Raw genomic sequence first — 26968 nt, forward strand, 5'->3', positions numbered from 1 at the left:
GAATTGTCTTTCTGACACACTTAGAAGGTTACTTCCGGGATCCTCCACATCTTTGTGGTTACGACCATCTTGAGGTCATCCATGTTTTTAGTTTGTGTTGTTCTGTTTCAGGAACTGTCAGATGCTCACCTTAACCCTCCAGAAATTGGATGGATGGAAGCCACCTACTCTCCACATGTTTATTGATCGTCATAATTTCATCTCTACATATTTATCTGTTCAGTTCATGTGGAGGCCCAAGACACTCGTATGGATTAATTAAAACCCTGCGTGCTGTTTTAAAGCAGGAGACATCACGAGGCGCCCATCCCTGCCCTGGCCTCTGGTGTTGCTTACATTCTGCACGCTTGAGGTCCTTTTCATCCATCCGCCTGCCTCGTCTGTTTATCATTTGTGGTCCGGCTGGCATCTGGCTCCTCAACTACTAATGACTTCAAGTAAGATGATTCATCTTTACAACACAATTAAATACAAAGATCAATTCTGCTCACTTTTGATTGATGTCACCGGGGAGGTATTAATTTGGGCAAATCATTGACCCTTCTTTCAAACGATTGACAGCAATACATCAAGTGACCTTTTTTTAGTGGTGTTATTGGGGAACTCTAGAGACTCCTGAGTCCCCTTCCGGAGCAGATGTTCACCTCACCGCGTTCTGTAAATGAATGGTGCTTTTGTGAAGCTTCAACTGGCTAAATTAACCATATCGAGAGGATCGCTCGGCTACCTTTGGAGCTGGGAATGGGAAAGAAGAAGCAGCGGTAAAACAGGCCAAAATCTTAAAATGGTGGCCCAGAAGCCATAACACACTTTTACCAGGCCTGATGTCCGGTCAACACCAAAGGCAATTAATCCTGAGTTGTTAAGACGCCTGGCGGCACAATGCGATTGACTGTGGCTTGCCGAGTCGTTTTTTTAATGGCTCACATGGGGCAGGACATTATGGGTGGGAGTACAGGTCTGGCTGAAGCAAAGAGCCCTCTCCCCAAACAATGGGTCCCGGTTCTTGGGTTTAACACCGTTGTGCCTCTGGACAAATAAAAATGGCAACTGCAAGAATGGACATAGCTGCTTTAGGTCCACACATGTGGGCGGGAAGTCTTCTGGATGCTGGTAATATTTTCCTGGGCATTTTTTACCTAATTTCTCAACGATTAATCGAAAACACGTTTGGTGCTGAAAGCTGATTTGAAATTAAGTTTGCTGAAGACGATTGAAATTCAATGAATCCCAGCACATCACTAGGCTGAGCTGAAAGTTTTTCCTGTATTTGAGCTTTCAAATTTAGTGTCAAACGAGATGTGTCGCCATCTAGTGGTTGACAGTGGAAATACACCCAAAAAACACTCGTGGGAGCGGGGGCCTGGGAAAATTCCTCTGAAAATGGTAAAAAAATAATGGAAATATGTTCAATTTGGTGCTGATCCAAATTAAAATGTTGGCGGTCTGTCATCTGATGATGGCTGCCATCCTTGTTTGGATCAAATGCGTCACGCAGCAGGCTCAGCCAATCAAAAGTCTTGTTGTGGTGCTCCAGAGAAAGAGAGAGAGAGAGTGGATGTGAGCCAGCGGAACGTAAACTCAGCTGGAGTTTCTTTTCTCTCTCTCCTCAGTCCTCAGCTCACATCCGGCAAGACTGCAAGCGCAGCACACTAAGTGGACTTTTAAAAAAAGCACACAAAAGTTTTCTCTCCAACTTCAATCATGTTGTGGTTTTTGTGTGCCATCCTGGCTTTGGCAGCAGACGCGCAAAGCTCCAACCGCTTCGTGGTGGGCTGCCCGGCGCGCTGCGACAAGTCCATGTGCCCACGACCTCCATCGTCCGACTGCCCGGCGGGACAGACCCTCGACGTGTGCCAGTGCTGCCCGGTGTGCGCGTCCAGCGAGGGCGAGGCGTGCAGCGGCAGCGGGAAGTTGGGTGACCCGGTGTGCGGAGACGGCCTGGAGTGCTCGGTGTCAGGCGGCGTGGGCTTCACGGCCACCGTGCGTCGGAGGAGCAAAACGGGCATTTGCGCGTGCAAAGACGTCGAGCCCGTTTGCGGCAGCGATGGAGTGTCCTACCGGAACATCTGCGAGCTGAAGAGGGTGAGCCGCCGGGCGCAGAAGCTCCAGCAGCCGCCGGTGATCTTTATTCAGCGCGGGGCTTGCGGCAAAGGTAAGCGGACTCTTCTTCTGGTGCGTGAAGTCTGGCCCGCGGGCCACTTGTGGTTTGCGCCGTTCTTGATTTACGCACGAGTATACAGATTACGTATTGGTTGAATGATTTATTGCAAGTAGAAACAGAACAAAAATATATATCAATTAAAACAATGCATTTAAGAGCAAGTTTTGTTTGATAATAAATAGTTTAACTGTTTTGCATTATTATCGTAATATTCAAATAACTAGTTGTATCAATTTTGCAGTTGTTTATTAATAAATTACACATTTTAAATTTTAGAAAATGGTATTACATAATACCAAAATGTAAATAAGAAAACTATGTATTACTTAATTAGTTGATATATATATATTAAGATTCAGATGCATGTACAATACTTAAAAACAATTATTGAAAGGCTGTGGCTGATACTTTGGTCACAGTGTCACACGATACACAAATTCAACACCGGTGTGGCTCGAGAAAAGAAAACCACGCTCAGATGTCCTCAGTCTGACGTCCCGTAGTTTCATTTCCCTTCTTTAAATACACACAAAAGGCCGCCGAGCGTGACCTCATAAATGAACGTTGTGGTTTCAAGTGGAGGCAGTGACAAGCGGTGCCAGCTTGTCGTGGTTACAACAACAAGCTCCTATTCTGTTGTGTTGCCGCATGTTCTTCCAGCGTGCCCTTTCAACTTTTGACTGCGTGGATGAAGTCATGGCGTAAAGCTTGACACGGGCTCATGTGGACTTCATCTCCTTGATCAAAAACACACCGCCTATGAGAGGCTCAATTAACCGAGCAGACAGGAATGTTATTCCATATAAAATGGTGGACCTGCTCTCCATTAGGTTGTCATGTGAAAGGCATTTTATCCTAATCAGGGGAGCCCCAAACTTGGCGAACCAATCTTCTGAGTTGGTCACAATTTCCAGAAGGTCAATCTAAATTCTACGCCAGCTCACACCACGGCTTTCTTGTCATAGTGTGAAAATCAAGCTGCCGGAATTAAGGTCGCTAGTCGCCTTAGTCGCTAGAACCTCTCGCTAAATATAGCAACCGAATCACTAAGTTGGCAAGACTGGCTGTGCTTTGGTTAATTGGATCAATTTTAAAGAGTGTAACCGTATCTATCAAGTTAGCTTCTCCACAACGGCGCGAAATACAGTTCTTAAGTGTGCCAGTGAAAATACCAAGACAAAGTCTGGCCCACCTAGAACGACACCTTGTACCATACTTTTCGATTTCTCTCATAAAAGAATCCTGGGGTTGGATTTAGGGGGGCGGAAATATGAAGAGGTTCTAAGAAATATGTCTTCACTGCTATCAAAAAGTTTCAGAAGGCCTCCACTGGAGTGCTTTCCCATGTTGCCGAGCTCACAGGCAAGACTCGATGTAGGAAGCAGACGCAGTTAAATGGCGGACATCCAACACCTGTTGTCGTCTCCCTCAGCGTCGAACGTAGCCAAGGCCAGTCAATCGTCACTCTCCTTTCTGTCTGCGTCTCCTTCTCAAGCTCCGCCGCTGCCCTCATACCGTAAATCTCTCCTAGCAGTCACATGACGGAACGTCTGCCTTTGATTGGAAGCCGCCAGCCCTCCTCGAGCAGACGGCACGAAGGAAAACACAAAATTAGCAACCGGTCGATTCGGGGAGGAGGTTGACACGCACATCAAAAAGTCGTGCGGGCGCGGCGGTCGGGGCGGCCCGTCATTTGTTTGTCACTCGTGAGCGAGAGGAAAGCTGCAGGCTGCCCTGCGGCGAGTCGGGGCCTCCTGCTTTTTGCGACGCTCCTGCAGCGAGAATTTCCACATCTGCACTGAAACGTGGAACGTTTTATTTGGCAGTGGAAGAAAAACGCGGCCCGTCGCTGCTGCTGGAGATGTTCATCTTGAAAGTTTGAAAGCAAAGCAGGACAGTGTTGACTCAAAAGAGACTCACTTGATAAAAAAAACAAAAAAAACGATAATGAATGAGATGATCTCACTTTCTGTCGAGGTGTTAATGTCAAATCCTAAAAGTGTTGTTTTTGGCAGGCTAACTAGGCCAAACGCTGCTCCGTCCCCCGAGGATGATATTCATTTGAAATTGGCCAACTTTGCTTTTACACACATTTTAAACACATTACGATGAGGAATAATGACGGTGATGTTGAGTGAGGAAACTGGGCAAGGGGGAGGGGAGGGGCGAATGAAAATCCAGACGCTGCAAATATTTTTGACACAACGGCTGAAAATGCCAACATGAGGAATTTGTTTTGGATCTCGTTGCGTGCCGAGGACACGCGGGCCCAATAATCGCAAGCGGTGCTCGGAGTAGATTTCACAGATTGATGATGCCGAGCTCTGAACTCTATGAACTCTTCGTCCATGTTTTTTTGGATGGATGGATGGATGGATGGATGGATGGATGGATGGATGGATGGATGGATGGATGGATGGATGGATGGATGGATGGATGGATGGATGGATGGATGGATGGATGGATGGATGGATGGATGGATGGATGGATGGATGGATGGATGGATGGATGGATGGATGGATGGATGGATGGATGGATGGAAGACTTCAAGATGAGACCGATGGCTGGCGGCTGGATACTTAATGGGAGCGAGGGATGATGATGGGTGAATAGAAGGAAAATGGATGGATGAAAAGGTAGAAGAAAATAAGGATGAATGAAAGGACATTCTGAGGGATAGGTGGATAAAGGGCTAAGTAGATAATGAATGGGAGTAATGAAAGATGACTTAATTGAAGGATAGATCAAAATAAGGGTGCGTCAATTAAAAGACTGATGGTGGATAATGAATGGGAGGAGGGAAAGAAAAGTTGGGTGGGTGGATTGCTGAGTTCAAACATATAATTGTGGCGTCAGGTAAGAGTGATTTAGCGATCATCAAAAAGAAAAAAAATTCCTCCTTTCTATTTTTTATCATCCTTGACTTTGTCCTGGGAAACTCCAAACGCTCTCCTCCGCTTGCTGTAATATTTTCCAATCAATGTTCCTGTAGAGGAGCACTGCTAAAAGTGTCGAACGGGTACACAGCTTAATTACCAGGTGCACCTCGCAACGTTTCCTGACTTGCCCGGCGCCGCGTTTGCAAATTACCGCTTGCACGGTGGGCCGGCCTGAGAAGTTCGCAGCCAACAACCTGTGCTTGCGTGCGGACCACGAGAAGAAATGTGGAATATTTAAAACCAAGGTGCGGAGATAAAAATGGAGGTGAAGGTTAGGAATGTCAGGGTTGTGTGTGTGTGAAAGACAGAGAAAAAGAGAATGTGAGTCATCGAGTGTGTATTTGGAGGAGAAGACTGAGTGGACATTTTTGTGAGAGTGTGTCATTGTTTACGTGTGTGTGTCTGTGTGTGTGAGCGTGTGTCAGACCTGAGCGAGACAGTCCGCACCGCACCAGAACTGCCATTTCCTTCCTTTTCATGACAAAGACAAGTTGTTTGTATTCTTGCGTCACTTAGCATGTCGGTTTTTGACTTTGTGTTTGTGTATCATTGTCTCATATCCAATATGTGTGTGTGTGTGTGTGTGTGTGTGTGTGTGTGTGTGTGTGTGTGTGTGTGTCCTACTTTGTATTTCCAGCTCAAGACAACCCAGACAGCCTGAGACATAAGTACAACTTCATTGCAGACGTGGTGGAGAAAATTGCGCCAGCTGTGGTTCACATTGAGCTCTACCGCAAGTAAGAAGCAAGCACCTGTGTGTGTTTTTATTTCTGTGTGTGTGTGCTTTCAAATTTACAGCCCACCTGTGGACTTGAGCGCCCGCTCACATGAATGCGAAGCGTTTTCCTATCCAAATATTTGCTCTTTTTCCTCATCCACTTTTCTGCTTCCTGTTTCGGGTCACCTGTGCCGCCCGGTTCTTCCTCCATCGTCCTTCTTGCTTCTCCAATCTGTCTTGAATTTAATGCACCGCTGCTTTTGTTTGACTTGACACCAGAGTTGCAAAAGGAGAAGCTTCATGGTCCACGTCCAGGAAATTTCCGCAAACTTTCCACTGGGAAACTTTTCTGGGTTTATTCATTTGGTTTTGCCATAAGCAGACATGCATGCAACCAAATCTACAAAACTAAAGTGATATTTTTGAAGTTAATAATATGAAAATAGAACAGAAAAAAATGGTGTCCCTCAAGGCTCACTGGTTAGCACCTTTCTGTTTATCATTTGCATGCAACATCTACAATTTCATAATTTTTTTTTTTAACCCGGTAAGGATGACGTACTCCAAGCGTGAGGTGGCCGTTGCCAGCGGCTCGGGCTTCGTGGTGGCCGATGACGGCCAGATTGTGACCAACGCCCACGTGGTGGCCAACAAACACCGTGTCAAGGTGGAGCTCAAGAGCGGCGCCATCTACGACGCCAAAATAAAGGATGTGGACGAGCGCTCCGACATCGCCCTCATCAAGATCGAGGCGCCGGTGAGTGGTTAAGACGCTTACGTTACGGGGATTAACACCAAGACATAACATCCTAACCATAATTTTGTCAAATGAAAGTCAGCTAGCTTAATGCTAACACTGATGGCTACTTATTTGTTTCCGTAATTGCTCTGCCATTTTACTTAGTACTGTCTAGACCACAGGTGTCAAACTCAAGGCCCGGTGGCCAGATACGGCCCACCACATCATTTTATGTGGCCCGCGAAGACAAATTGTGCATCAAATTCGTGTGTCATTACTAGAATTGCAAATTGTCTTCACTTTTAATATGTTTTTTTTTAATATTTGACCAGTTTTTACTGATTTGAAAACGAGTTATTTGTCAGTTTGTTTTGTAGCTTTTACTGTAGTGTTAAGAGTAAAAGTGATCAAGTCATCACAAAAATCACGAAAAAAAATCTTATATAAGCCGCACCTGACTATAAGCCGCAGGGTCCAAAATTATGGACAAAGGTCGCGGCTTATAGTCCGGAAATTACGGTACCTGTTTTCTTTCAATGGACCCATAATTTCCAAACCTCCATACTAACATATCATGTGATTATTGCCAAGGAAGATCAAGTTTCATGCGTAGGACTCTCACTTTTGTGCCCCGATCAACTAAATCAAGGCGCAGTCCCACTGCTGTGTCGTTCCTCATTTTAACGGCACGGGTGGTTGTCTGCTGGTGGTAAATCACAATAATGCAGATGGAGGGTAAAGTGAAAATGCAGGCGCGACCAAAAGATGTAGAGGGGGGGGGGGAGCATTAGCTCCTTTTAGGGTCCCACTCAATATGATGCTTTTATCCAAGCAGAACATACACAAAGTTTGGTTTTCAATGAACCGTGCTTCTTCGCGTGTCTGCCTGAGGTTCGTGAGGACAAGCGCTATAGAAAATGTGTTTATGTAAACATTGAAGGCAAATTAGAGTCTTGGGTGAACCTAGCATGTTTTTTGGGAAGCTGGAGAAGCCACACAAGAGCGGAGGGAAAACATGCAACTTCAGCACAGGGAGGCCCCGTGCCAACTCTCGGATCTAGCGGTTGTTACCACTCAGCCAGCGTAATGTCATAGGCTTACCCTTGCTGCTGGGAAAAAAAGAGCATTAAAACAACAACGCATAGATTATGCGCTCGCTCTCACTATCTGTCTGTGTTTTTTTCTCCGTCTGCTGGATGCGAGGCATTCACGCGACATGCTAATGCCTACATGCCGGAATGCATGGCGGCAGGCCCAGGGTGTTCCGCGAAGCGCACGCGTACTCATTTTTAATGTTTTAACTCATTTTTGTTTTAACGTGAGAGACCATAAGTATCGCAGTACCGAGGCTGACCTATAAGAGGCAGCGCAGCGCCTCAGGGTGGATGGAAAAATACAACGAAGAACAGAGGACGTGGAAGCTAGGCTAATATTTAGTTTGTTTGCTAACCATTGCAATTGTCTCTGATTGGCCATTTATCTGATTCAGTTTCAGAATTTCATTGGGAATAAAATCAGGAGATACTTTTGTAAGAAATTGTACATAATGTTAAACACAAGGGGAGTTACGTTACAAATTCGACCAAAATTTCCGCATGAAGGACAATCACTGTTTTCTTCTGTAACAGAGCGGCTTTTGTTGTTTTTCTTGTTTGTTGTTTTTTTCGCCTTCTCGTCCTGTAATGAAGTCGGGAAACGAGTGGCGGAAGAAGCGCTTGATGATAGGCTTATCCCTCAAGGGGCTGTTCTGCTCGGGTCGTCTTGCATCAGACGCCCGGCCGCTGCCTTGGCGCTGTCATTATATTTGTTTTTGTTGTGGAGAGTGAAGACACGACAAAGATGGTGGCGTGTCCTCGCTGTAGCCTGAAAGAATTGAAGTTGCATTCTCTTGCTTCATGTAACTAGTCAAGTTTTGATATAACGCACATAACGATAATCGAAAGACGCAGAAGCATACCATTTTTACATATGTTATGTACTTGTTAAATACTTGTCCATAAATGTCAAACAATGCAATGAAACCCAGCCATCGTGAAGGTAACTGAGTGTGACTCCATATTTATGCCGCTACGCAAACTAGTTTATTACGCCCCCGTTCATAACCTCAAATGTCACGACCGTCATAAACTGAGAGCCCCGTGTAGAACGCAAAGACTTCTTTGTCTCATCATCCATCGGTGAAAGTGGACTTTTTTTCCATTCCCGAGGTTTGTGGTCAAGCCCTTAAACTCTGGGGAATACATTACGTCTGGAACTTCAGAGGATACGGGAATAAGGGGAGGGGAGGGGGGGGGGGACTTTGGTTTTTGGAGGGCATAGGGGTTGAGAAACAGAACGGGGGGAAAGCCAGCAATGTGGTCAGTTGGTCTTGAGGACGGCTGGTCTCTGTAGTCTTTGAGGCTACTTTGAGTACTGCGGCACGTGGCCATGCACAATAAAGACTCCTATCATATCATTATTTCACTCAAAGTGGATGTATTCACTAGCGTAGCATTGTGTAATTTATTCATATGTAATGAAAGCCCAGACAGTTTTGAAAGCTTCACTTTATAATCGCTTGAGAGAGCATTTTACAGGCTGGCTTCTGCAGCATAGCTTAGCTTTTTTCTCAAACATGATTTTACTAGCCGAATAAATCCGCAAACGCTTGGCCTGGACTGTGCACATATTAAAAGATCTGTACTGGGTACAAGGAGAGAGAAAAAAAGAACATAAATAATGAGATGTTTAAATACTCTTTGTTTGCTCTTGTCAGCTAACATTAGCGTACCTGCTTGAACATTAGCTTACTAGCTCTGTGTTAGCATCGATGTATGTATGTAAACAAAGTGAGAAAGCTTGCTAGCAGCTAAAATGCTAGCTAAAACAGTCGTTAGCTTCATTCATAGAAGGGTAAAGTTGTGTTTATTGTAAAAAAAGAAATGAGCAAGTATTTAGAAGATGATATAAAAGAGCGCAAAATGGCACCAACATCAACACGCGAGCATCAACGCTTCTTGTGCCTTCAGGAACTGCACAGTGTGTTTCCACCTATTATTATAAACCCAACATTCTCGCTGGGAAATTTGCCTAGTGCTGGTTTTGGTTTTCAAGACGCTTTAGGAAACATGTCTGCGTTTATTTGCAGAGAGAGAGAAAAAACAAGATCCTGTGTCCGTGTATAAAATGTGCTCCGGCCATTATCTCGTTATCTGCTACATCGGGTAAACGTTTCCTCAGGAAATATGAGATTCTGACATCGCATCCCCCGACAATCAGTGGCTGTGGACAAAAATATGTGTACACTGTATGCATGTGTGTGTGAGTGGAAGACGACTCAGCAGGGACATGGAAGCCTGCGAGTGTGTTTGCCAGTGGAAAGACCTTCATGGACAGGCCAAGATGAATGAATCATTTGAATTTCTCCCGCTGTTTGACCCCAGCTTTGCTCATCTCATCTCTTGTCCCATGTAAACTAAAGAGCTTCCAAATTTCCATTTAACACTCTCTGTGTGGCTCCGATTAAATTTTTCGGCCTTTTAATGGACAGGAAAGACTTTAGTGTTTATTAAGAAGTAATTTTTTAAGGATTAGTTGTTGTCTTGCTTTTAAACTGGCGTCCCTTCCTCCACCTCTTTCTAAGATTATAACACATGCTAGCATCCCGCTAAGATGCCTCTCGAATACATTATAATTGAGTCAGGCATATAAAATCTCCCTCCCGGCCGTTACTCATTCTGAGACATACACATGTCCACATTTGCCTGTCCACACACAGTCTCCGCCCACGTTGAAGGTCACATGTGGCCGGTCAGCATCACTTAAGTGGTACACATAAGTACACGTTTGACGGTAAAGAAAATGGCCACACCATGCCTCATCTTCTCATCATTGTGATTTGGGAAGTTCAAAGAGTTTTCTCCACGGCGTCTCGCCAGAGCTTGAACACATCAAACGCGTGGGCTCGCTCGTATGTGAACTACTGGACCTTTAGCAGCTCCACAAAGTGCTTTTTTTGCGCCCGTGTCAACAACGTTAGCTAGCTTAGCTTTGTGATCGCGGTGTGAGGGTGGCTCTGACTAACATCTGGGATGCTTTTTCTGGGACAGCCTTTAACGCAAATCTAGTGGGACGTGGTTTCAGAATTTGCCCTTTGTAGCCCATCAACAATGATGCTCCATTTGCATCTGGCTTCCATTAAACGGGAGTTAGTCATGTTGCTTTTAATGGTGCCTTGAGGCAAGCAAGGCAATAAAACAACTTTTACTCCGATGCTCTTCTTCAGTTGCGTACCTGCAGAGGAGGTCACACATGTGTAAGTCATAAGTAGGCCAGAAATATATGTACACAAGCGTTAAATGTCGAGGGGAGTCATTTTGAATTAAGTCATGTGACTTGACTGAGCCACCTCCGCTTTTCTGTCCATACGTCTGATTCATTCCACACCTCCTTTTCTCTGTGGGAAAATTTGTCAAATGCGGGTTCCTCCGTTCCTCTTCCCGCTGCCGAGAATAAATTAAAAGGAAATTAATCGCGACACTGCCGCATGTGAGTCAACGCCGTATGTTTTCTTAACATAGACTCTGCTTAGCTGTCTATTTTTTTTTATTTGTGGACTTGACACCCATGTGTCACATTCTCTTCCTGTAATTTGTGGTGTCCGTTGTTCCCATCTGATTGCAGTCCCCTTTTTGTGACTTTTGGTGAAAGGCGCGTGTGCATTCTGGCTTGAATAGCCGCTGTGAGTCACGGCTCGCTGTTGACTACAATTTGTGGCACTTTGCTGACTGGTCGCGGACATAATGTCCAAAAAGCGCTTCACACCTGAGTGCCGTTACCTTGCCGATAAACTGATGCTTTTGCCACTTTTAGACAGATTTGCATTCGGGCTGTTTGTGCCTCTGCAGTTCAGCCCCACTAATGCATATTTTGCTTTTTAATATAAACCATAACAAGGAGCGAATGAGCTTTCCATTTGTCTTTTATAGATTTATTCCTTTTTAAATTTGATTATTGTGGGTATTGCCATAGAGACTACAAGTCAGGTGTCTGTTTGTGTTTGCACATGTCAAACACTGTCAGGGCTGCCCGGTTTATGCATACACACACGGTGTGTTTGTGTGTGTAGGTATCACGTTTGCTTTTCACACCGCAGCGTTGACCAGACAAACGCCACAATGTCCCGACGAAGGCGGTAGACTCTCAGCCACTGGCGGAGCTAGCGGGGGGGACTGAGGGCTGTTGTCCCCCCCTGAAATATTTTAGTTTTTTATTTATCTTAACTCTTGATAACTAAATTTATTCATCTTAACTCCAGATAACCAAATCAGACAATATGATGAATTGTTCAGCTCTGGTTCTCATTGATGGTTTTTATTGTGTCTCTCTGCTCACTTTGAATCAAGACTGGACACCAAAGTACCTATCATTATTTTCTTATGCAAGAAGTAAGTGTTAGTAAAGTGGCAGCGGCGTGATGTGGTTTGACTTCAGGCTTCCCAGCAGCATGAGATGATTTCACCAGCGTGGAGAGATAAATATAGCTGTGCTCCGTGTGTCTCCTCCTGCAGCGCGAGCCGCCATGTTCGCCGCTTTGTAACTAAGTCGGCTAAACTGTCATTATTTACCTACACCATTTTTTTTTCCAGCCATCTGTTTCCACGCACGTGTAGCAGAATGCTTTGTCAGCGAGGCTAAATCATCTCGCCGGCTAACGTTTTAGCATCGTTTGCTAGTTGCAGGGGGTGCTATGGGAAAGGGGGTTATTGTTTTTTTTTTGGGAGTGCTCATTGCGTTCCTGTTCCTTTCAAACTGCAGACCAAGCTACCTGTGCTGCTGCTGGGCCGCTCGTCGGATTTGAGGCCGGGCGAGTTCGTGGTGGCCATCGGTAGCCCGTTTTCCTTGCAGAACACCGTCACCACCGGAATCGTCAGCACCACCCAGAGGGGGGGCCGGGAACTGGGCCTGAGCAACTCCGACATGGACTACATCCAGACGGATGCCATCATCAACGTACGTGGCCCGTACGATGTATACAGCGCCACACGGCGAGAACTTTAAAATATTTATTTTTCTTGACAGTATGGCAACTCCGGTGGACCTTTGGTCAATCTGGTAAGAGTTTTTTTCTGTCACTTTTGGATCAAATCTGCCCGGGTTGGACTGACCCAGGAACTTTAGTTTTTGTCCTGCTAAACACATGAATCATACTTTCAGGACGGCGAGGTCGTCGGAATCAACACGTTAAAAGTGACCGCCGGCATTTCCTTCGCCATACCCTCGGACAAGATCCAGCAGTTCCTGGCGGAGTCGTACGAGAGACAATCCAGAGGTGAGCTGATTTTCCAGCGTATGATCTTCATCTTCAAGCTATCATGTGAAACTTTGATGTCTTAATTCACTCATGGACGCCATTTCAGAAATAGGCAGCTAACATGAATTTATTTGGTTGGGCTGGGCAAGCCTACCAAAGACTCGGCAGCTAAATTTTCTATTACATGTCTTCATTAACATGAGCAATTATGGAATTTGGGCCAATCCCATGGTGTTGGAAAAATTTTCTAGCTTGCATCAAGCTAAGAAAAACAACTAAGGGGATTAGTGTGGAACTGTCCAAGGCGTTTATTAAAACCCCGGAAGGAAAGTGGTTAACCAGCATCTTCCAGGCTGGAATATGGTCGGGGGGGAGGAAAAAAAAGATGTGCCGTTAAATTATTTCCACAAGCGTGTTGTGAAGAGAACTCGCGGGATTAAGACGTAGCAGCTGTGTTGTCTTTAGGAAACCGCTTGTCATCAGTGAGGCTAATTGGAGAGGAGAAGGTGGCAGTTAAATGCTGATGATCGTCTTTGGCCCTCTTGGAAGGTGACGGCTGCATCAGGTCAAGAAGATAATTGGAGCGGCCATGCCAGCCGTCATGTTAAGTGCCAACTGAGCCTTCGGAGGGGCAATTTTACGATCTGGATCGGTTTCAAACAATTCAGTTGGGTCTTTCACAATATGCAAAGCTCCAAAAAATGAGGTCAGATGACTTCCTGGTTGTAAATGATGAAACAAACCCCATGAGGATCTTCGGAAAATGTGTAATGATTCATCCGTTATCAATAAGAATTGAAAAATACAGATGATAAGCAAGCTGAAGCTGGCTGGGAGATGAATGACGTCTTCATGTCTCTCCGCAGGCACGACATCTGCGAAAAAGAAATACATCGGCGTGAGGATGATGACACTCACTCCAGCGTACGTTTCGCATGATTGATGGCTCCACTTTTCTGCAGTTTTTATTCCTTACATCTGTTTTCCCTTTTTTTTAAAACATGCAGATTAGCCAAAGAGCTGAAGAGCCGACATCGAGACTTCCCTGACATCACCTCTGGCGCTTACGTCATGGAAGTCATTGAGAAGACGCCAGCTGCAATGTAAGTGATAGTTTTCACACATGACTCCCAAAAGATAAAAAAATCACAAAAAATTATGGATAAACAGATAGACGGATTCGATGGACACATGATTTTTTATTGCTTGGCCGGATCATGTGACTTACCTCTAAATCACCAAATACAATTCCAGCGATGGTGGTGCCAATTCCTCCAAACCTCACACAGGAGGGTTCCTCTCCACATTGCGGTTTCCCTGTCTCTGCCCCACCAAGCCTCATTCGTGTCCACTATGCACAATAACATATCTGTGGTGCTTTAAAAGAGGAGTGCGTGGGCTCATTCGAGAGAACCTTCCATTAGCCTGATGGGCTACAGAGCAGGGTTGTAATAGCCTTGAAGGAAAGGAGGCCTCTGGCGCCGCTAGTGAAGTCTCAAAATAACATGTATAATGATATATAACATAATAACATAATTAGCGTCATGTGTAAGTACATAACTGCTCCTAATGTGGATAAGGGAGTTCAAAACAACCGAAAGATGACATCGCTCCATCTTAGCACAGAGAAAAAAAAAAGAAAATCATAAAACAAATATCTACAGTACGTTGTGATGCTAGTTTAGCTAGCCAGTCAATAGAGTTTTGCACTATATGTTAGCATTAAGCTAGTGGATTTGGCCCAACTTGGATGTTAAACTAAAATTCCTGTGTTAGTCTGCAGAGAACGTTGAGGAGCATTCTACCTGGAGGATGGAGGAGGGTAACGAGGGGAGCTCCCGTGGTGTTAATTAGTGCGTGCAAGCGAGCGTGGTTGCGGTGCTCCGTGTTTTACAAGGGCCTCTTAATTAAGCTCTTGCAAAAGCATTCGCCTTTTGATACGCTAACTGCATCCATATGCTCAAATCCGGATTTAGTCTTTTCATGTGTGTGCCTGATTGTTCCTGTGATTGCGTCGTCATGAACATGCTTACAGCACATGTTACTCCTCCCGACCAAAACACGTGTGCACAAATGGATCCATTGATGACATCAACCTCATGTCTTAACCATTTGAAATTAGCCATTCACCGACCAGCGAGTTAAAAAAAAAAAATCATTGCGTGTCTTGCAGCGGCGGCCTCAAAGAACATGACGTGATCATCTCTATAAACGGCAAGAGGATCTCCACGGCCAACGATGTCAGCGCCGCCGTCAAAAAGGACAAAAGCCTCAAGGTGGTGGTGCGGCGTGGTAACGAGGACGCCATCCTCACCATCGTTCCCGTGGTGATTGACCCCTGACCTCTGAAACTGCAGCCAGGTTTTATTCGTCAGTGGTGGACTACACGGTGGTAGTGTGTGTGTGTGTGTGTGTGTGTGTGTGTGGGGGGGGGGGGGGGGTCTATGGACACGCTATCCTCCTGTGAGTTGCCAGATTCTGGAATATTCTGGTCATATGCCTTGAAAATGAGCAACTGTACGGATTGCTGTAAAAAGCCACGTTGTACTTCCTGTGTGTGTGCGTGTGTGTGCGCGTGTGTGTGTGTGTGTATGTGTGTGTGCATGTGTAGGTGGGTGGGTGGGTGTTTTCACGTTTCTACTCTTATGGTCACCACCAAAAAAACAAGATGCTATTGTTGTCTGTCTTCTTTTTTTTTTTTTTTTTTAAATATTATTGCTCAGTCAGGCCTTCCTCTGCACTTTTGTAGCTATTTCGAGACTAGCTGAGCATATCTAATGTGTATAATTATTGTGTTCTAACCTCTTTTTTTACTGACAAAAAAAGTACTGTAGAATATTTTGTTGATTATGTGACGTTTGACTGGAATAAATGGTTTCGCCGATGGTTTTTGAAGCAGTTTTGCATTTGCATTCACAAACTGATTTGTCATAAAAGGTTGCAAAATGATTGGTGGACAACATTTAAACTGAAAAAATCAAAATAATTAATGGTCAGAATTCAATCAAAAATGAATAATAATAGAATAAAGTTATATAATACAAAAAATACTAAAATTAGTACAAAATAATAATATAGATAAATATATGTTGTTTCAAATAAATGTAAATAAAAATACCGTTTTATATATTTTGCTTGTGCACAAATGACCCTTAAAAGCCCTCAGGACAGGAACTGAACTTTCTGAACTTTGTATGGCCCCACAGGAATCCACAAAGTTTGACATTTTCACATTGTCTTTTGTCTTTTGCCTTTGTGTTTGCTTTCGTTTCATCACTTCTTCATGTTTTTGTTCATGCATGTGCACAAACATGGTTCAAATTCAATTTTATAGCCGTTGTACGGTCTGGCCAGTGGCCTGATTGTACATTTTGGGCGAGGGGCTATGCGGCAAAAAAGCCAAACAAAAACTGCATGCACCCAACTCAACATTTTTTCCCTGACCACACGTTTGGATGGCCTTCCGATTACTGCTACGTACTGTATTCCTTTCCCTTCACATGGAAAAATACTTTATAGATGTTTGACGTAGCCCACAGGCGTGTGTCATAATTTTAAGTATTTAAGATATTTGTGGTTCAAAAGGGTCAAAGGTAACATTTTAGTGGAAAGGGGACAGGAACAAGACAAATAGGTTTTCTGCCGTTATGTGGTTTGAAGATATAACTGCATGCACAGTAATTTACTGATAGTAAGCTTACGAGTACATATAAAATAACCAAACAATTCAACAGTAAAATCAAGATAAAAAAGTCTAAATGAAAACATAAGAAACATCTATGCAAATAACAAAACTCTAAAAAAGATCATAAATACTAAGGCGTAATAGTAAAATATTTTCAACACTAACCCAGGGTGTCAAACAGAATTGCTTTATCAGCTAAATAAATTAAAATCAATATAAACTCAATTTCATTTTTTTTACGGTCCTCTAGCGTACCCTATCGTCTATTTATGAATTGGAATTTATCTTCCAACCAATCAGATTCGACTTCACTGCATCGCGAGAAAATACCCGCGCTACTGATTGGCTACATTCAGTTGGAGCCTGGCATTCCGTGTCTGTTGTGGCCAGAGCAAAGCAAGGAGGGGAGGGGATGTTTCAATGGCGGCCAGTGGCGCTCCAAAATGCGAAAGTCGGGATTATCCACTATATTTAGACCACGTTTGAACACGCGATCTTAGTTTATTCGCCCACCGGTGATTCATCGGGCCCGCTTACCGTGCGGGGCCCGCGTTTCTTCCGTTGTTTGCACTCCGCCGGTCGGACTTTACGCGCTTGGTTTGGGGGGATCAGGCCTAGCCGGCTGGCTAACAAACAAGCCTTCTCCGGAGTTGAAAGGTAGGTAACACAGAGCACTTGGCAAACTGAATATTTTAATAATATTTTTTGCCTTTAAAATTATTAATCATCTTTTGTTTTGTATTATTATATTTTTATTTACACCATCCCCAATGTTTCATTCGGTCAGATACGAAACGTAAACTAGCTGTTAGCATTTAATGCTAACAGCGATCAGCTAACTTTATGTGAACTTTACAACCCGATGGCCCGCACGGAGCATCGCCGCATTTTTTGCTGTATCAAAGTTAATTTCAGCGATAGGTGAGCATCGGGACGAAGTTAATATGTTATAACGGCATCTAATTAACGTGTATTAATTGTTTCGGCCGTCAGACGAGTAACGGAAACGTGTTCAAAGCTGTCATGTTAGCAGTATAGCTAGGCTTACTTTTATCGCTTTAAGATCTTTGATACGGCAATAGAATCTTCAAAGTAGACATGAACTTCTACAGAAATAATGGAAGTATGCGTTCTTTATAGTCTGATCTTTTACAGATAATGCATAAACAAGTCAGGGGTTTTCCTGGGTCAAATTGAGGCAGTGGTGGTGTGGCAGAACCGTCACAGTGGTATCCATTCTAATCATTCGCATAGGTTGTATGCCGTGCTCCACATTTGCTCAGTAAGTATATCGTTATTATTAAGTAATTGTTTTTTAACATTAGCCAACCTTGTCGTTTTTTCCCACCTTCCCTAAGAAGTTACGTTTGTAAAGCTCCCAAACTAGTTTCACGCTAATTCAGGCATGCAGATGTTGTTAAAAGTCAAACTAAAACCTTCAGGCATAATTTGGCAACAGTTTTGGACTGTCTTCCATCTTAGACTGATACAACTTTGACTGAATATGAGCAGATACTGTTGGCAAAAAGTGAAATACCTAATCAGTCATGCTTTTGTCTGCATCATTATCAAATACAAAAGAACCAGTTTCTTTGGTAACGATACATACTGACCTAGCCACAGAACTGCTGAGCAGCCATTTCTCCGATTGCCAATTGCTTCCCTTTGAAAAGTAGGAGGCACGTTCAAGTGTTGCAATCTTACACCGTTCCCTTGATTGGAATGTAAATGCCCTCAAATTAAAGCTGACATTTTGCAGTCAAAGCACATTTGGTGGTGATGAGAATTGTGTCCGTGGCGCAATATTTATATTCACAAACCTGATTGTCATGTCAATGTTGTCCTTCTGTTTCAGGTCACAGGTAATATGTAACATAAAGCGAGCACTATGACATCCAGATTTGGTAAAACGTACAACCGCAAGGGAGGCGAGGCCAATTCCAAGTTCGAAGAAGTCTTCTCCAACAGAAAGCCCACCCTGACCACCAAATGGGGCGAAACCACCTACAAGGCCCAGCTGGGGGCCAAAAGGCCTCCTGCGAAATCGGAAGAGCCGTCCAAGAGGCCCCGAATGGAGGACAGCGACAGCGGGGATGACCCATTTGGGTTCGACAGCGACGATGAACCCGTGAGTGTCGGCGAGGGCGGTGCGAGCGAGACGGCCGCTGAAAACGTACCTGTCGTGACGACTTCCGCGCACACCACGAGTGCATCGTACAAAATTCCAAGTAAGGACACGAAAGAACCCGGTCGCGTGTTCGCTCGTTCTTGTGCTAGCACTCTTTTTGCACTTGCACGCAAGTCTACGAATGTGACCAGTTTAGTTGTCTGTGTGAATTTATTATCGTAATCTATATATCGTAATATTGCTTTGCGTTCTGTTCGCAGGCAAGCCAGCAGTTGACGCAAAGGTTTTTGAAAATCACAAGCCGTGGCTCAAAAATGTGCCGGAGAGCAGCCGGCTGCCGGCGTCCGCGTCGTCTTTGTCAAAAACGGCCGCCGCCTCGGCTCACAATTCCTCAGGGACCCAAAGGATCGGCTTTGCTCCTCAACCCACCGCCAGTGTGTCGGGGGGCAGCGCAGACTTCCGGACCGCCTCGTCGAATGATGTCGCCCCACCGTCAGAAGAAAGTCCAGAGGAGGAGCCTCGTCCGGTGGACAACATCCCTCCTTCCCCGTTCACCCTCAGAGCCTCAAACTGCAAGAAATACCAGTCGCGTTGTCGCTCGAGCAAATTATTCCCCGAAGACGACGCCGACCTCGAAGTGGAGAGCGCCGGCCAGAAGCCGAACAGTGTAGTCGCCTCTGCGAGCAACAGCGGCGTCAACGCAAAGGCGGCGGCCAAACCGGCGGCCAAGCCGGCGGGCAGAGGAGGTGGGAGGGTCCGCGACTACACGGTCCTGCACCCCTCCTGTGTGTCGGTGTGCAACGTCACCATCCAGGACTCCATCGAGCGCAGCGCCGAAGAGCTGGTGGCGCCGGCCACGCCCGCCGACCTCGGAGACGCGGGACAGATGAGGAAGAAGTCGGATGTGCAGCCTAAACCTACAAGGTGAGTCGGTTGGGGGATGTCAAAATGAAAGAACAAAATGCAATGAAATATCTTTTTGATTCAGAACCGCCTTGGTCAAGACCAAGAAGACCAAAGCCGAGTCCAAGCTGGAGTTCTTCGGCTTTGGGGACGAGGAGGCCCCGGGCGGCGACGAGGCCTCCGAAAGCTCCGGCGGGGGCAAGAGCAGCTACAAGATCAAGTACTTTGGCTTCGACGACCTCAGCGAGAGCGATAGCGACGACGACGACAACCACGTCAAGGAGAAGAAGGCCAGGAAGGCAGCGGCGGCCTTGGTCGCACTGGGGTCCAGCGTGGACAGCCCCCACACCAGTGATTCCCAGGACAGCCAGGCCAGCAGCAACACAGGTCAAATGCCACTTCAAATTCATCACGATAGAAAGAAGAAGCACATGGCAGGCATTTTTTTTTTTCCCTGCGCTGTGGTTGTCGTGGTTACGCTAAACTTAACTCGTGAGAAGAGAATAATCGGTGAAAATTTGTCTTAAATATGCCGGCAAATGAATTGGTCGCACCCTACCAAGTTTTAATTAGTTGAAAAATAACGTGCTCCTTCCAGTCCGTTTTTACTCCACAGCAGATAATGTTAATGTGCGACTGGGGGCGAAGGTCACGTGACTGCGCTTGTTGTCATTCGCCATCATCGTTGTTGTTCCTCCCGCAGACAATTTTGACTTCTGCGACGACTCCAGCCCAGGCGGCAGCGAGGGCCAAAAAGGACGCTCAGGGAAGCAAAGCGAAAAGTCCAAGGACCTCGGCGGCGGGTTCAAGAAGATTTTCAGCGGGCCCAAAAAGGTCCGTGAGTCTCGACGCCGTAACGTCTCATTAGCGAGGGCGCGACTCAAACCCGTCGCAGCTTGACGTTGAACAAGGTTAAGCGTGCGCGTGCGTTGCTCACGTTAGCTCACGGGCGGACTCATCCGAATCATTCTGCTCCAGTTTGCCGCGTTGCTTTTGCAGTCACGCCTGTTTATCTTGACTATGCGCCATATTGGCTTTGGCTTGTTGCTTGTGCTCCATCTTGCTTAGTTTTTCTTTTTTTTCTCTGCGTGTCTCACGCACGAAAACCCCACTGTGCTGTTGTGTTATGTAATTGCAAAGCACTCTTTGTCATTTTCAGGAAGTGCTTTGTGACGCTCGGGGTGTGGGGGGGCGGCACATTTTTGTTCTGCGCCGCCGTCACCATCTCAAGCCCGCTGCTGCGTTGTGCAATATTCATGTGTCGGTGTACGACAATAGAGCGTGCTTATGTTCCACGCTGCGATGCTTTATTTAAATGAGCGGGAAGTCTGAATTTCTTTCACGGGCTTCTTTGCATCAGCGCCGTTGTTGAAATTGAATAAGGAAAACTTTCTGCTTTAGAAAAGACTGAAACCGTGTTTATTGAGCCACCTGCAAGATGCGAAAATCTGAAATCGTAAAACAGCTTGACAGTTTCACACCATCCGCTCGTTTTTAAACGCACATAAACTGTCGAAGGGCGTTTGAGGGTTTCCAGTTGCACTTTAATATTTTGCCGCACATCATTTCATGTCCCGACCAAACAAACGGTCCGATTCTTCTTTTTCAGTCCCCTGCAAAAGCGGTGTACAACGCTCGGCACTGGAACCAGCCCGAGTCCGAAGAAATCCCCACGCCGCCCCCCTCCCGAGCCCAAACAGCCCCGGTAAGGCTCCGCCTCCCCGCCGCTCAACAAATTCCATCCGGCTCTCATTTTTGCCACGTCGAGCATTAATCACAGGGCGTTTAGGAGCGCCGATGACATGACGAAGACGCGCCGTGTCTTTGTCGAGCGCACAATGCACGACGCATCGCCGAATCATTAGCATTTGTTACACAATTCCCCGTCGGCCCTCAGGAGCACAAGGCGGAATATTGTTTATTGGTCTCTCCGTAGTCAACGCCTCTGCTTCTAATTGCTCTAATTAGTCTCTTTTGCTTCAAGTGGAATTGTTTGCCCTGACAGTGAACTTCCATTTGCAAAAATGCCGTGTTTTAATCCCCCTCCCTCCTCCTCCCCCACGTGAGTCAATGTTTGTTCAGGGACTAGCAAATTGCACTTTGTCAACAGCCATTTGCAAAAGTTGCCCTCAACTTTGCACCACCTCATCTGCTAAAAGTGCTTATTTAGGACTTGTGTGCTTAGCCGACTATTCAGCCGCGTTAAATTGTCAGGACGTGTCATTAAATAGATTTTGCGGCGGCCGCCTGAGCCCCGTTTGTCTTTGTCGCTTCCTCCTCCCCAGGCCGTCTTATCGAGCGGCGCGAGCGGCGGCAAGGACGGCGACTCCCGTAAAGATGACGGCGTGTTCAAAGCCCCTCCGCCCCCGCCCAAAGTCATTAAATCAGAAACCATCCCCACGCGACCCTACCAGGATATTGTCACGGCTCTCAAGTGCAGGAAGGAGCACAAGGAGGTGAGTTGACCAAAAATCAGGTTTGATATTCTGATACTTGGATTGATGATGAAACAATGAGCTGCTTGTCACAAAGCTAATTTTTTTTGCCTTCTCCCAGCTGTACACGGTGGTGCAGCACGTCAAGCACTTCAACGACGTGGTGGAGTTTGGCGAGAATCAAGAGTTCACCGACGACTTTGAGTACCTGGAGACGGGATTGAAGAGCAGCCAGCCGCTCAACACCAGATGCCTTAGGTAAGCCATGGGAAACGCTTCGTTGGCCTTCACGGATATGTTTTTTTTTTTTTTCTTCCTCTCAGCGCTCCTGCGACACATCCATGCTCCTGTTGGTTGTATATTATGAGTGCCAAGTAGCTCATTACGTTGATTGAACGCCGCAAGGGCTTGTCAGTTAACATTTGTCCGCGTCGGCACGTATTAGCGAGCGCCGCTTCCCACCAAAGCTCACAACCTCGTAGCTTGCTGCCTCAGCGCATCTTGGAAACACGCCATGCCTTTTTTTTTTTTTTTTTTTTTTCTCAAAAGGTTTTTCGGGATGAAAATTGTTTCGCCGGCTAGGTTCCGAGCTTTGGAAAGGAACACAAAAAAAAAATATCCACTTCTCCCCCCGCATGGTTGTTTATATGGTCTCATGCTGGGAAGATGAGGAAAATGTCGCTTACATGATAAAAACAATATAAAGCGTGCCTTTTTTTTAGAATTGATGGCTGATAACAGATCAGTTTTGGTTACCTGAACTTTGTCCCGAGCATGCGGTATTTTGTCAAATGTTGGAAGATGAATTTGCAGATCCATGTCATTACTCTGTGTGTGTGTTTGTGCGTCAGTATAATCAGCCTGGCCACCCGCTGTGCCATGCCCAGCTTCAGGATGCATCTCCGGGCAAGAGGCAAGGTGGCGCAGGTCTTCAAAATGCTCAGCGACTCGTCGCAGCACCCGGTCCGTAGCAAGTTCCCAAATGATTTAGACTCCGCCGCAGGGGCCTGCGCTCACTCGCCTTTTTTTTTTACCAATCAGAATCTCGCCTTGTGCACGGCGGCGCTCATGTATATCCTGAGCCGTGACCGTCTCAACATGGACCTGGACCGCTCCTGCCTGGAGCTTATGATCAAGCTGCTGGAGCTGGACCAGGACTACTCGGCTCATCAAGACCAGCTCACCGCCAAGGAGGTGGCCAAGGTCAAGGAGAAGATCCGCAAGCTGTGCGAAACTGTGCACAACAAACACCTGGACCTGGAAAACATCACGGTGGGTTGGGGGCTGGCCCTGGGAATGACGCCAGATAAAGTCAAGGTCGTGGGCGGATTTCATTATTATTATTTTGATTGTAGACGGGGCACCTTGCCATGGAGACACTGCTCTCTCTGACGTCCAAAAGAGCAGGCGATTGGTTCAAGGAAGAGCTGCGACTCCTTGGAGGTTTGGACCACATTGTCGACAAAGGTACCCCCAATCAAACAGGAACTTGTAAATCCTCTTTGAGAGTTGTGACTTGTCAGACATGCCGGTCTCATTCTTCATGGTGTCGTTTGCGCAGTGAAAGAGTGCGTGCAAAACCTGAGCGAGGAGGACGACAAGGAGAACCTGGTGGCGTCTTTATGGGGAGCTGAGCGATGTTTGAGAGTGCTTGAAAGCGTAAGTAACTGAGTGCCGAAATCACGTTTACTCGCTTGGCTTGTAATTCCTTTCTTTGACCTCTGGGGGGCCAACAGGTGACCGTGCAGAATCCGGAAAACCAGGGTTACTTAATTGCCTACAAGGACTCACAGCTCATCGTCTCCTCTGCAAGGTGAGGAGCAAAACTGTTGAACGCGCCGTCGTATTTCGATGAGGATCCTTTGCAGACGTTTAACGGTGTGTTCAGAGCGCTGCGCCACTGCGAGGACATGATCCAGCGCTACAGCAGGGCGCTGAACAACATCTGCGTGTCGGCGGAGGCGGGCGATTCCGCGCTGCCGCACTGGAGCTGCAGCAACGTGGGCAAGGCGGTGGAGGACTGCATGAGGGCCGTCATCGGCGTCCTGCTGAACCTCACGCATGACAATGGTAAATCATTTACTGCGTGTTCAAAGAGCGAAGCCTCTGGTTTTTTTTTGTGGGTCCAGTTGGCTTGTTTTGGACTTGAAAAATCGAGTTCAAATTTTTTTTGAATGCCCAAAAAAAAATTGTCTTCAGAGTGGGGAAGCACCAAGACAGGCGAGCAGGATCAGCTCATTGTCACGGCGCTAAACTGTGTTCTCCGGGTTCCGCGTTACATCCCGCAGGAACAACGCTTTGACGTGCGAGTGCTGGTAAGGCGCTTCAAATTTTGTAAATCATTTTATTGCCTTATATATATTTTTATAGAATTCACATGCTCTGCTTCTCCTGTCAGGGTCTGGGCCTGCTCATCAATCTGGTCGAGTACAGCTCCAGGAACCGCCACTATCTGGTGGACATGGAGTTCAACATGGACCACTTCTGTCTGGAGGACAGTCTGACACAGCCGGCCGACCCGACGCAAGCGGGCGCGTCGGCCGAGTCTGCGCCGCCGCCGCCGAGCGCGGCCGAGACTCAGGAAGACGGAGCAAAGAAGCCCGAGGCCTCTGGTGCTTTGGCTGCCCTGGTCGAGGTAGGAAAAAGAATCATTGCCTTAAAATAAATAAAAAAAAATTGTTTAACGCCTCTTCTCTTCCCAGCTCTTCCTGGAGCGAGAGCGAGCTGCCATCTTGGCCGAGGCCAGAACGGACGACCTGATCAGCGAGGCGCCCAAGCCCCAGGACCAGAGCGGTGAGTGGAAGGAGACCATGGGCGAGATCCAGTGGGTGGCGGCCGAGCCCAATGACAGCCAGCCCGTAGTGGAGAATCCAAAGAAAGAGGAGGAGGACGAAGAGTTGGACCTAAACAAAGGTAGCTTGGGAGATGTTTTTCAATCTCTGTGCTGAACGACACTTCTCCGTTGCGTCCACTAACCATTTTTTCCCCCTCCCACTCTGCTTTTGTGAAGCTTTGCAGCACGCTGGCAAGCACATGGAGGACAGCATTGTGGCCTCCTACACGGCTCTGCTGCTGGGCTGCCTCTGCCAAGGCAGCCAGGTAGGAACACTCAGGAGTTGTCTGCACAATTTGTAGAAGCTCTTAAATCCAACCCGCCTCTCTGTCGTCCGGCAGGTAAACGTGACTACTGTGAGACAACACCTCCCCAAAGGAGACTTCTCCATCATGACAGAGATGCTCAAGAAGTTCCTGAGCTTCATGAACCTCACGGTGAGTACCCGAAGAGCGATTTTAAATTTGGTAGTCATCGAAAGACGATAGTGTTACGATTCGATTCAGTGGGGTTACAACCCCATCCAACTTCTCGCAAGTTCTCGTCTCAATCTGTGTGGCTTGTCTTTCAGTGTGCGGTGGGTACCACAGGGCAGAAGTCCATCTCCCGGGTCATCGACTATCTGGAGCACTGCTAACAGCAGAGCCTAAGACTGACGCGCCGACCGCATGCCCAAGGGGACGTGTCGGGGGGGTATCTGGCCGGAACCACGGGGCAGTGGGAGGGGGGGGGGGGGGGGGTTTGGTGGCGCGCCAGGCGACCTGCACACACAACTGAACCAAAGCCAGCGCTCGCCGTCAACGTTCACGGTGGCGGAAACGTCAAGAAGAGTCATTTATCAATTTCCCAGAGGGTCTCCCCCCTTTTTTTCTTTCTTCTATTTTCCACATCAAAAGCCAAGAGTCAATTTGCCGAGCACCACTTTGATGCATGTCGCAAGGATGTCTCAATGCCTTCACTGGCTCATATTTGCAGCAGAATGTCAAGGGGGCAAGTCTTAATCCATTTTGGAGTTTTATGTTCTCACATTGCCCTTTTTATTCATTCTCCTTCTGAGGGCCTTTTTATTTGAATTTTATGATTTGTGGATCAGCTTTGAATGGAATCGGGGCTCTTTATTAAGTGACAATGGCTCAGCCTGGAGATCTTTTAGCGCCCGTGAGTGTGTTTTAGCTTATTTAAATCCAACAACGCAGTACATAGTCTCACAATGAATTTTAACCTTGCAGATGTGAATTACTGTGTGCCGTTTTTTTTTTTTTTTTTTTTTTTTTTAATGCGAATCATATTTTAATTTAATTATCTCCTTTTTATTGTAGCGTCTAAAATCTTGATTACGTCATCGGACAGCACAGTGGTTGGACATACTGTCGGCAGAATGGACCACAGGGCATTTTAGCCACTCACTCACTGGCGTCGTCGTTTAAGTCACTCAGCCGAACTGACTGACTGGCTGAATTGTGATTTATGAATTCATCTGTGTGCGAAATGACTGAACTTGTGGATAGCATGTTTGCCTCGCAGGCAGGAGTTCTGGGTTTGATTCTGGCTGCTCTCAAGCTTCCCATTTCCTCAAAAACGTCACGGATGAATGTTTCTTTTTAGTTAAGGAAAATTGATTTGTTTTGAAACATGCTTTCTGTATATCCAGCCATCTGCCCAACCGTACACAAATATTTATACCCCCCCCCCCAAATCTCACCAAACACCAACCAATCCCCGTGTTGTCATTCTAGCCATGCCCAAATTGGTGAGCGTCATCCAGCCCTCAGTGATGAACTTTGACCTTTGCAAAATGTCTGCTCTGTATGGAATTGTAGAATATAAATACTGATGTACATAAGCAATGAATGGACTTTGACAAAGATGCTTAGACTACTTTTTGCCCCCCCCTTCTACCTCCTTCCTTCCCTCCCTCCCTAAGCTGATATTTTTATTTTATACAATATTTCTGTCATTTGGAAAAAGAAAAAAGGAGCGAGGAAAAAAAAATGTTTTTACCCATTTTTGTGTAAATAGTTATGGAAAAAGTAAAAAAAAAAACTCGCATTCAATTGTTTTATTTCTACTTTTATCGTGCCAGTAATTAGCCAATTAGCTTGAATCTACTTAGTATTCATGCTACAATATAC

At 46.2% G+C, this 26968-nt stretch overlaps 2 protein-coding genes across 4 annotated transcripts; both read left to right on the forward strand.

Moving 5' to 3' along the window:
* The first annotated feature begins 32 nt into the window (after positions 1-32).
* LOC125979003 (serine protease HTRA1A) lies at positions 33-15736 on the forward strand. 2 transcript variants are annotated; one of them, XM_049737005.2, is made up of 9 exons: positions 33-2155; positions 5741-5840; positions 6374-6578; positions 12357-12551; positions 12621-12653; positions 12756-12870; positions 13719-13776; positions 13860-13955; positions 15026-15736. In XM_049737005.2, the coding sequence occupies exons 1-9, from the start codon at positions 1705-1707 to the stop codon at positions 15192-15194; spliced, it is 1422 nt and encodes a 473-aa protein (XP_049592962.1). In that variant the 5' UTR covers positions 33-1704; the 3' UTR covers positions 15195-15736. The 2 variants fall into 2 exon arrangements, with proteins under 2 accessions (XP_049592962.1, XP_068508764.1); XM_068652663.1 differs by lacking the exon at positions 33-2155 and adding an exon at positions 4754-5348.
* Positions 15737-16898: 1162 nt separating this feature from the next.
* LOC125979001 (wings apart-like protein homolog) lies at positions 16899-26885 on the forward strand. 2 transcript variants are annotated; one of them, XM_049736998.1, is made up of 21 exons: positions 16899-17194; positions 17693-17819; positions 18393-18765; positions 18926-19589; positions 19654-19955; positions 20272-20402; positions 21178-21273; positions 21854-22024; positions 22125-22261; positions 22855-22966; positions 23045-23275; positions 23359-23470; positions 23565-23662; positions 23740-23816; positions 23892-24073; positions 24203-24318; positions 24402-24638; positions 24706-24916; positions 25014-25102; positions 25178-25273; positions 25408-26885. In XM_049736998.1, exons 3-21 carry the CDS (start codon positions 18426-18428, stop codon positions 25471-25473), a joined length of 3468 nt encoding a protein of 1155 aa, XP_049592955.1. In that variant the 5' UTR covers positions 16899-17194; positions 17693-17819; positions 18393-18425; the 3' UTR covers positions 25474-26885. The 2 variants fall into 2 exon arrangements, with proteins under 2 accessions (XP_049592955.1, XP_049592956.1); XM_049736999.1 differs by lacking the exon at positions 17693-17819.
* Positions 26886-26968: the final 83 nt, after the last annotated feature.

Source organism: Syngnathus scovelli, chromosome 12, assembly GCF_024217435.2.
Source record: "Syngnathus scovelli strain Florida chromosome 12, RoL_Ssco_1.2, whole genome shotgun sequence".
NCBI classification, from domain to species: domain Eukaryota; kingdom Metazoa; phylum Chordata; class Actinopteri; order Syngnathiformes; family Syngnathidae; genus Syngnathus; species Syngnathus scovelli.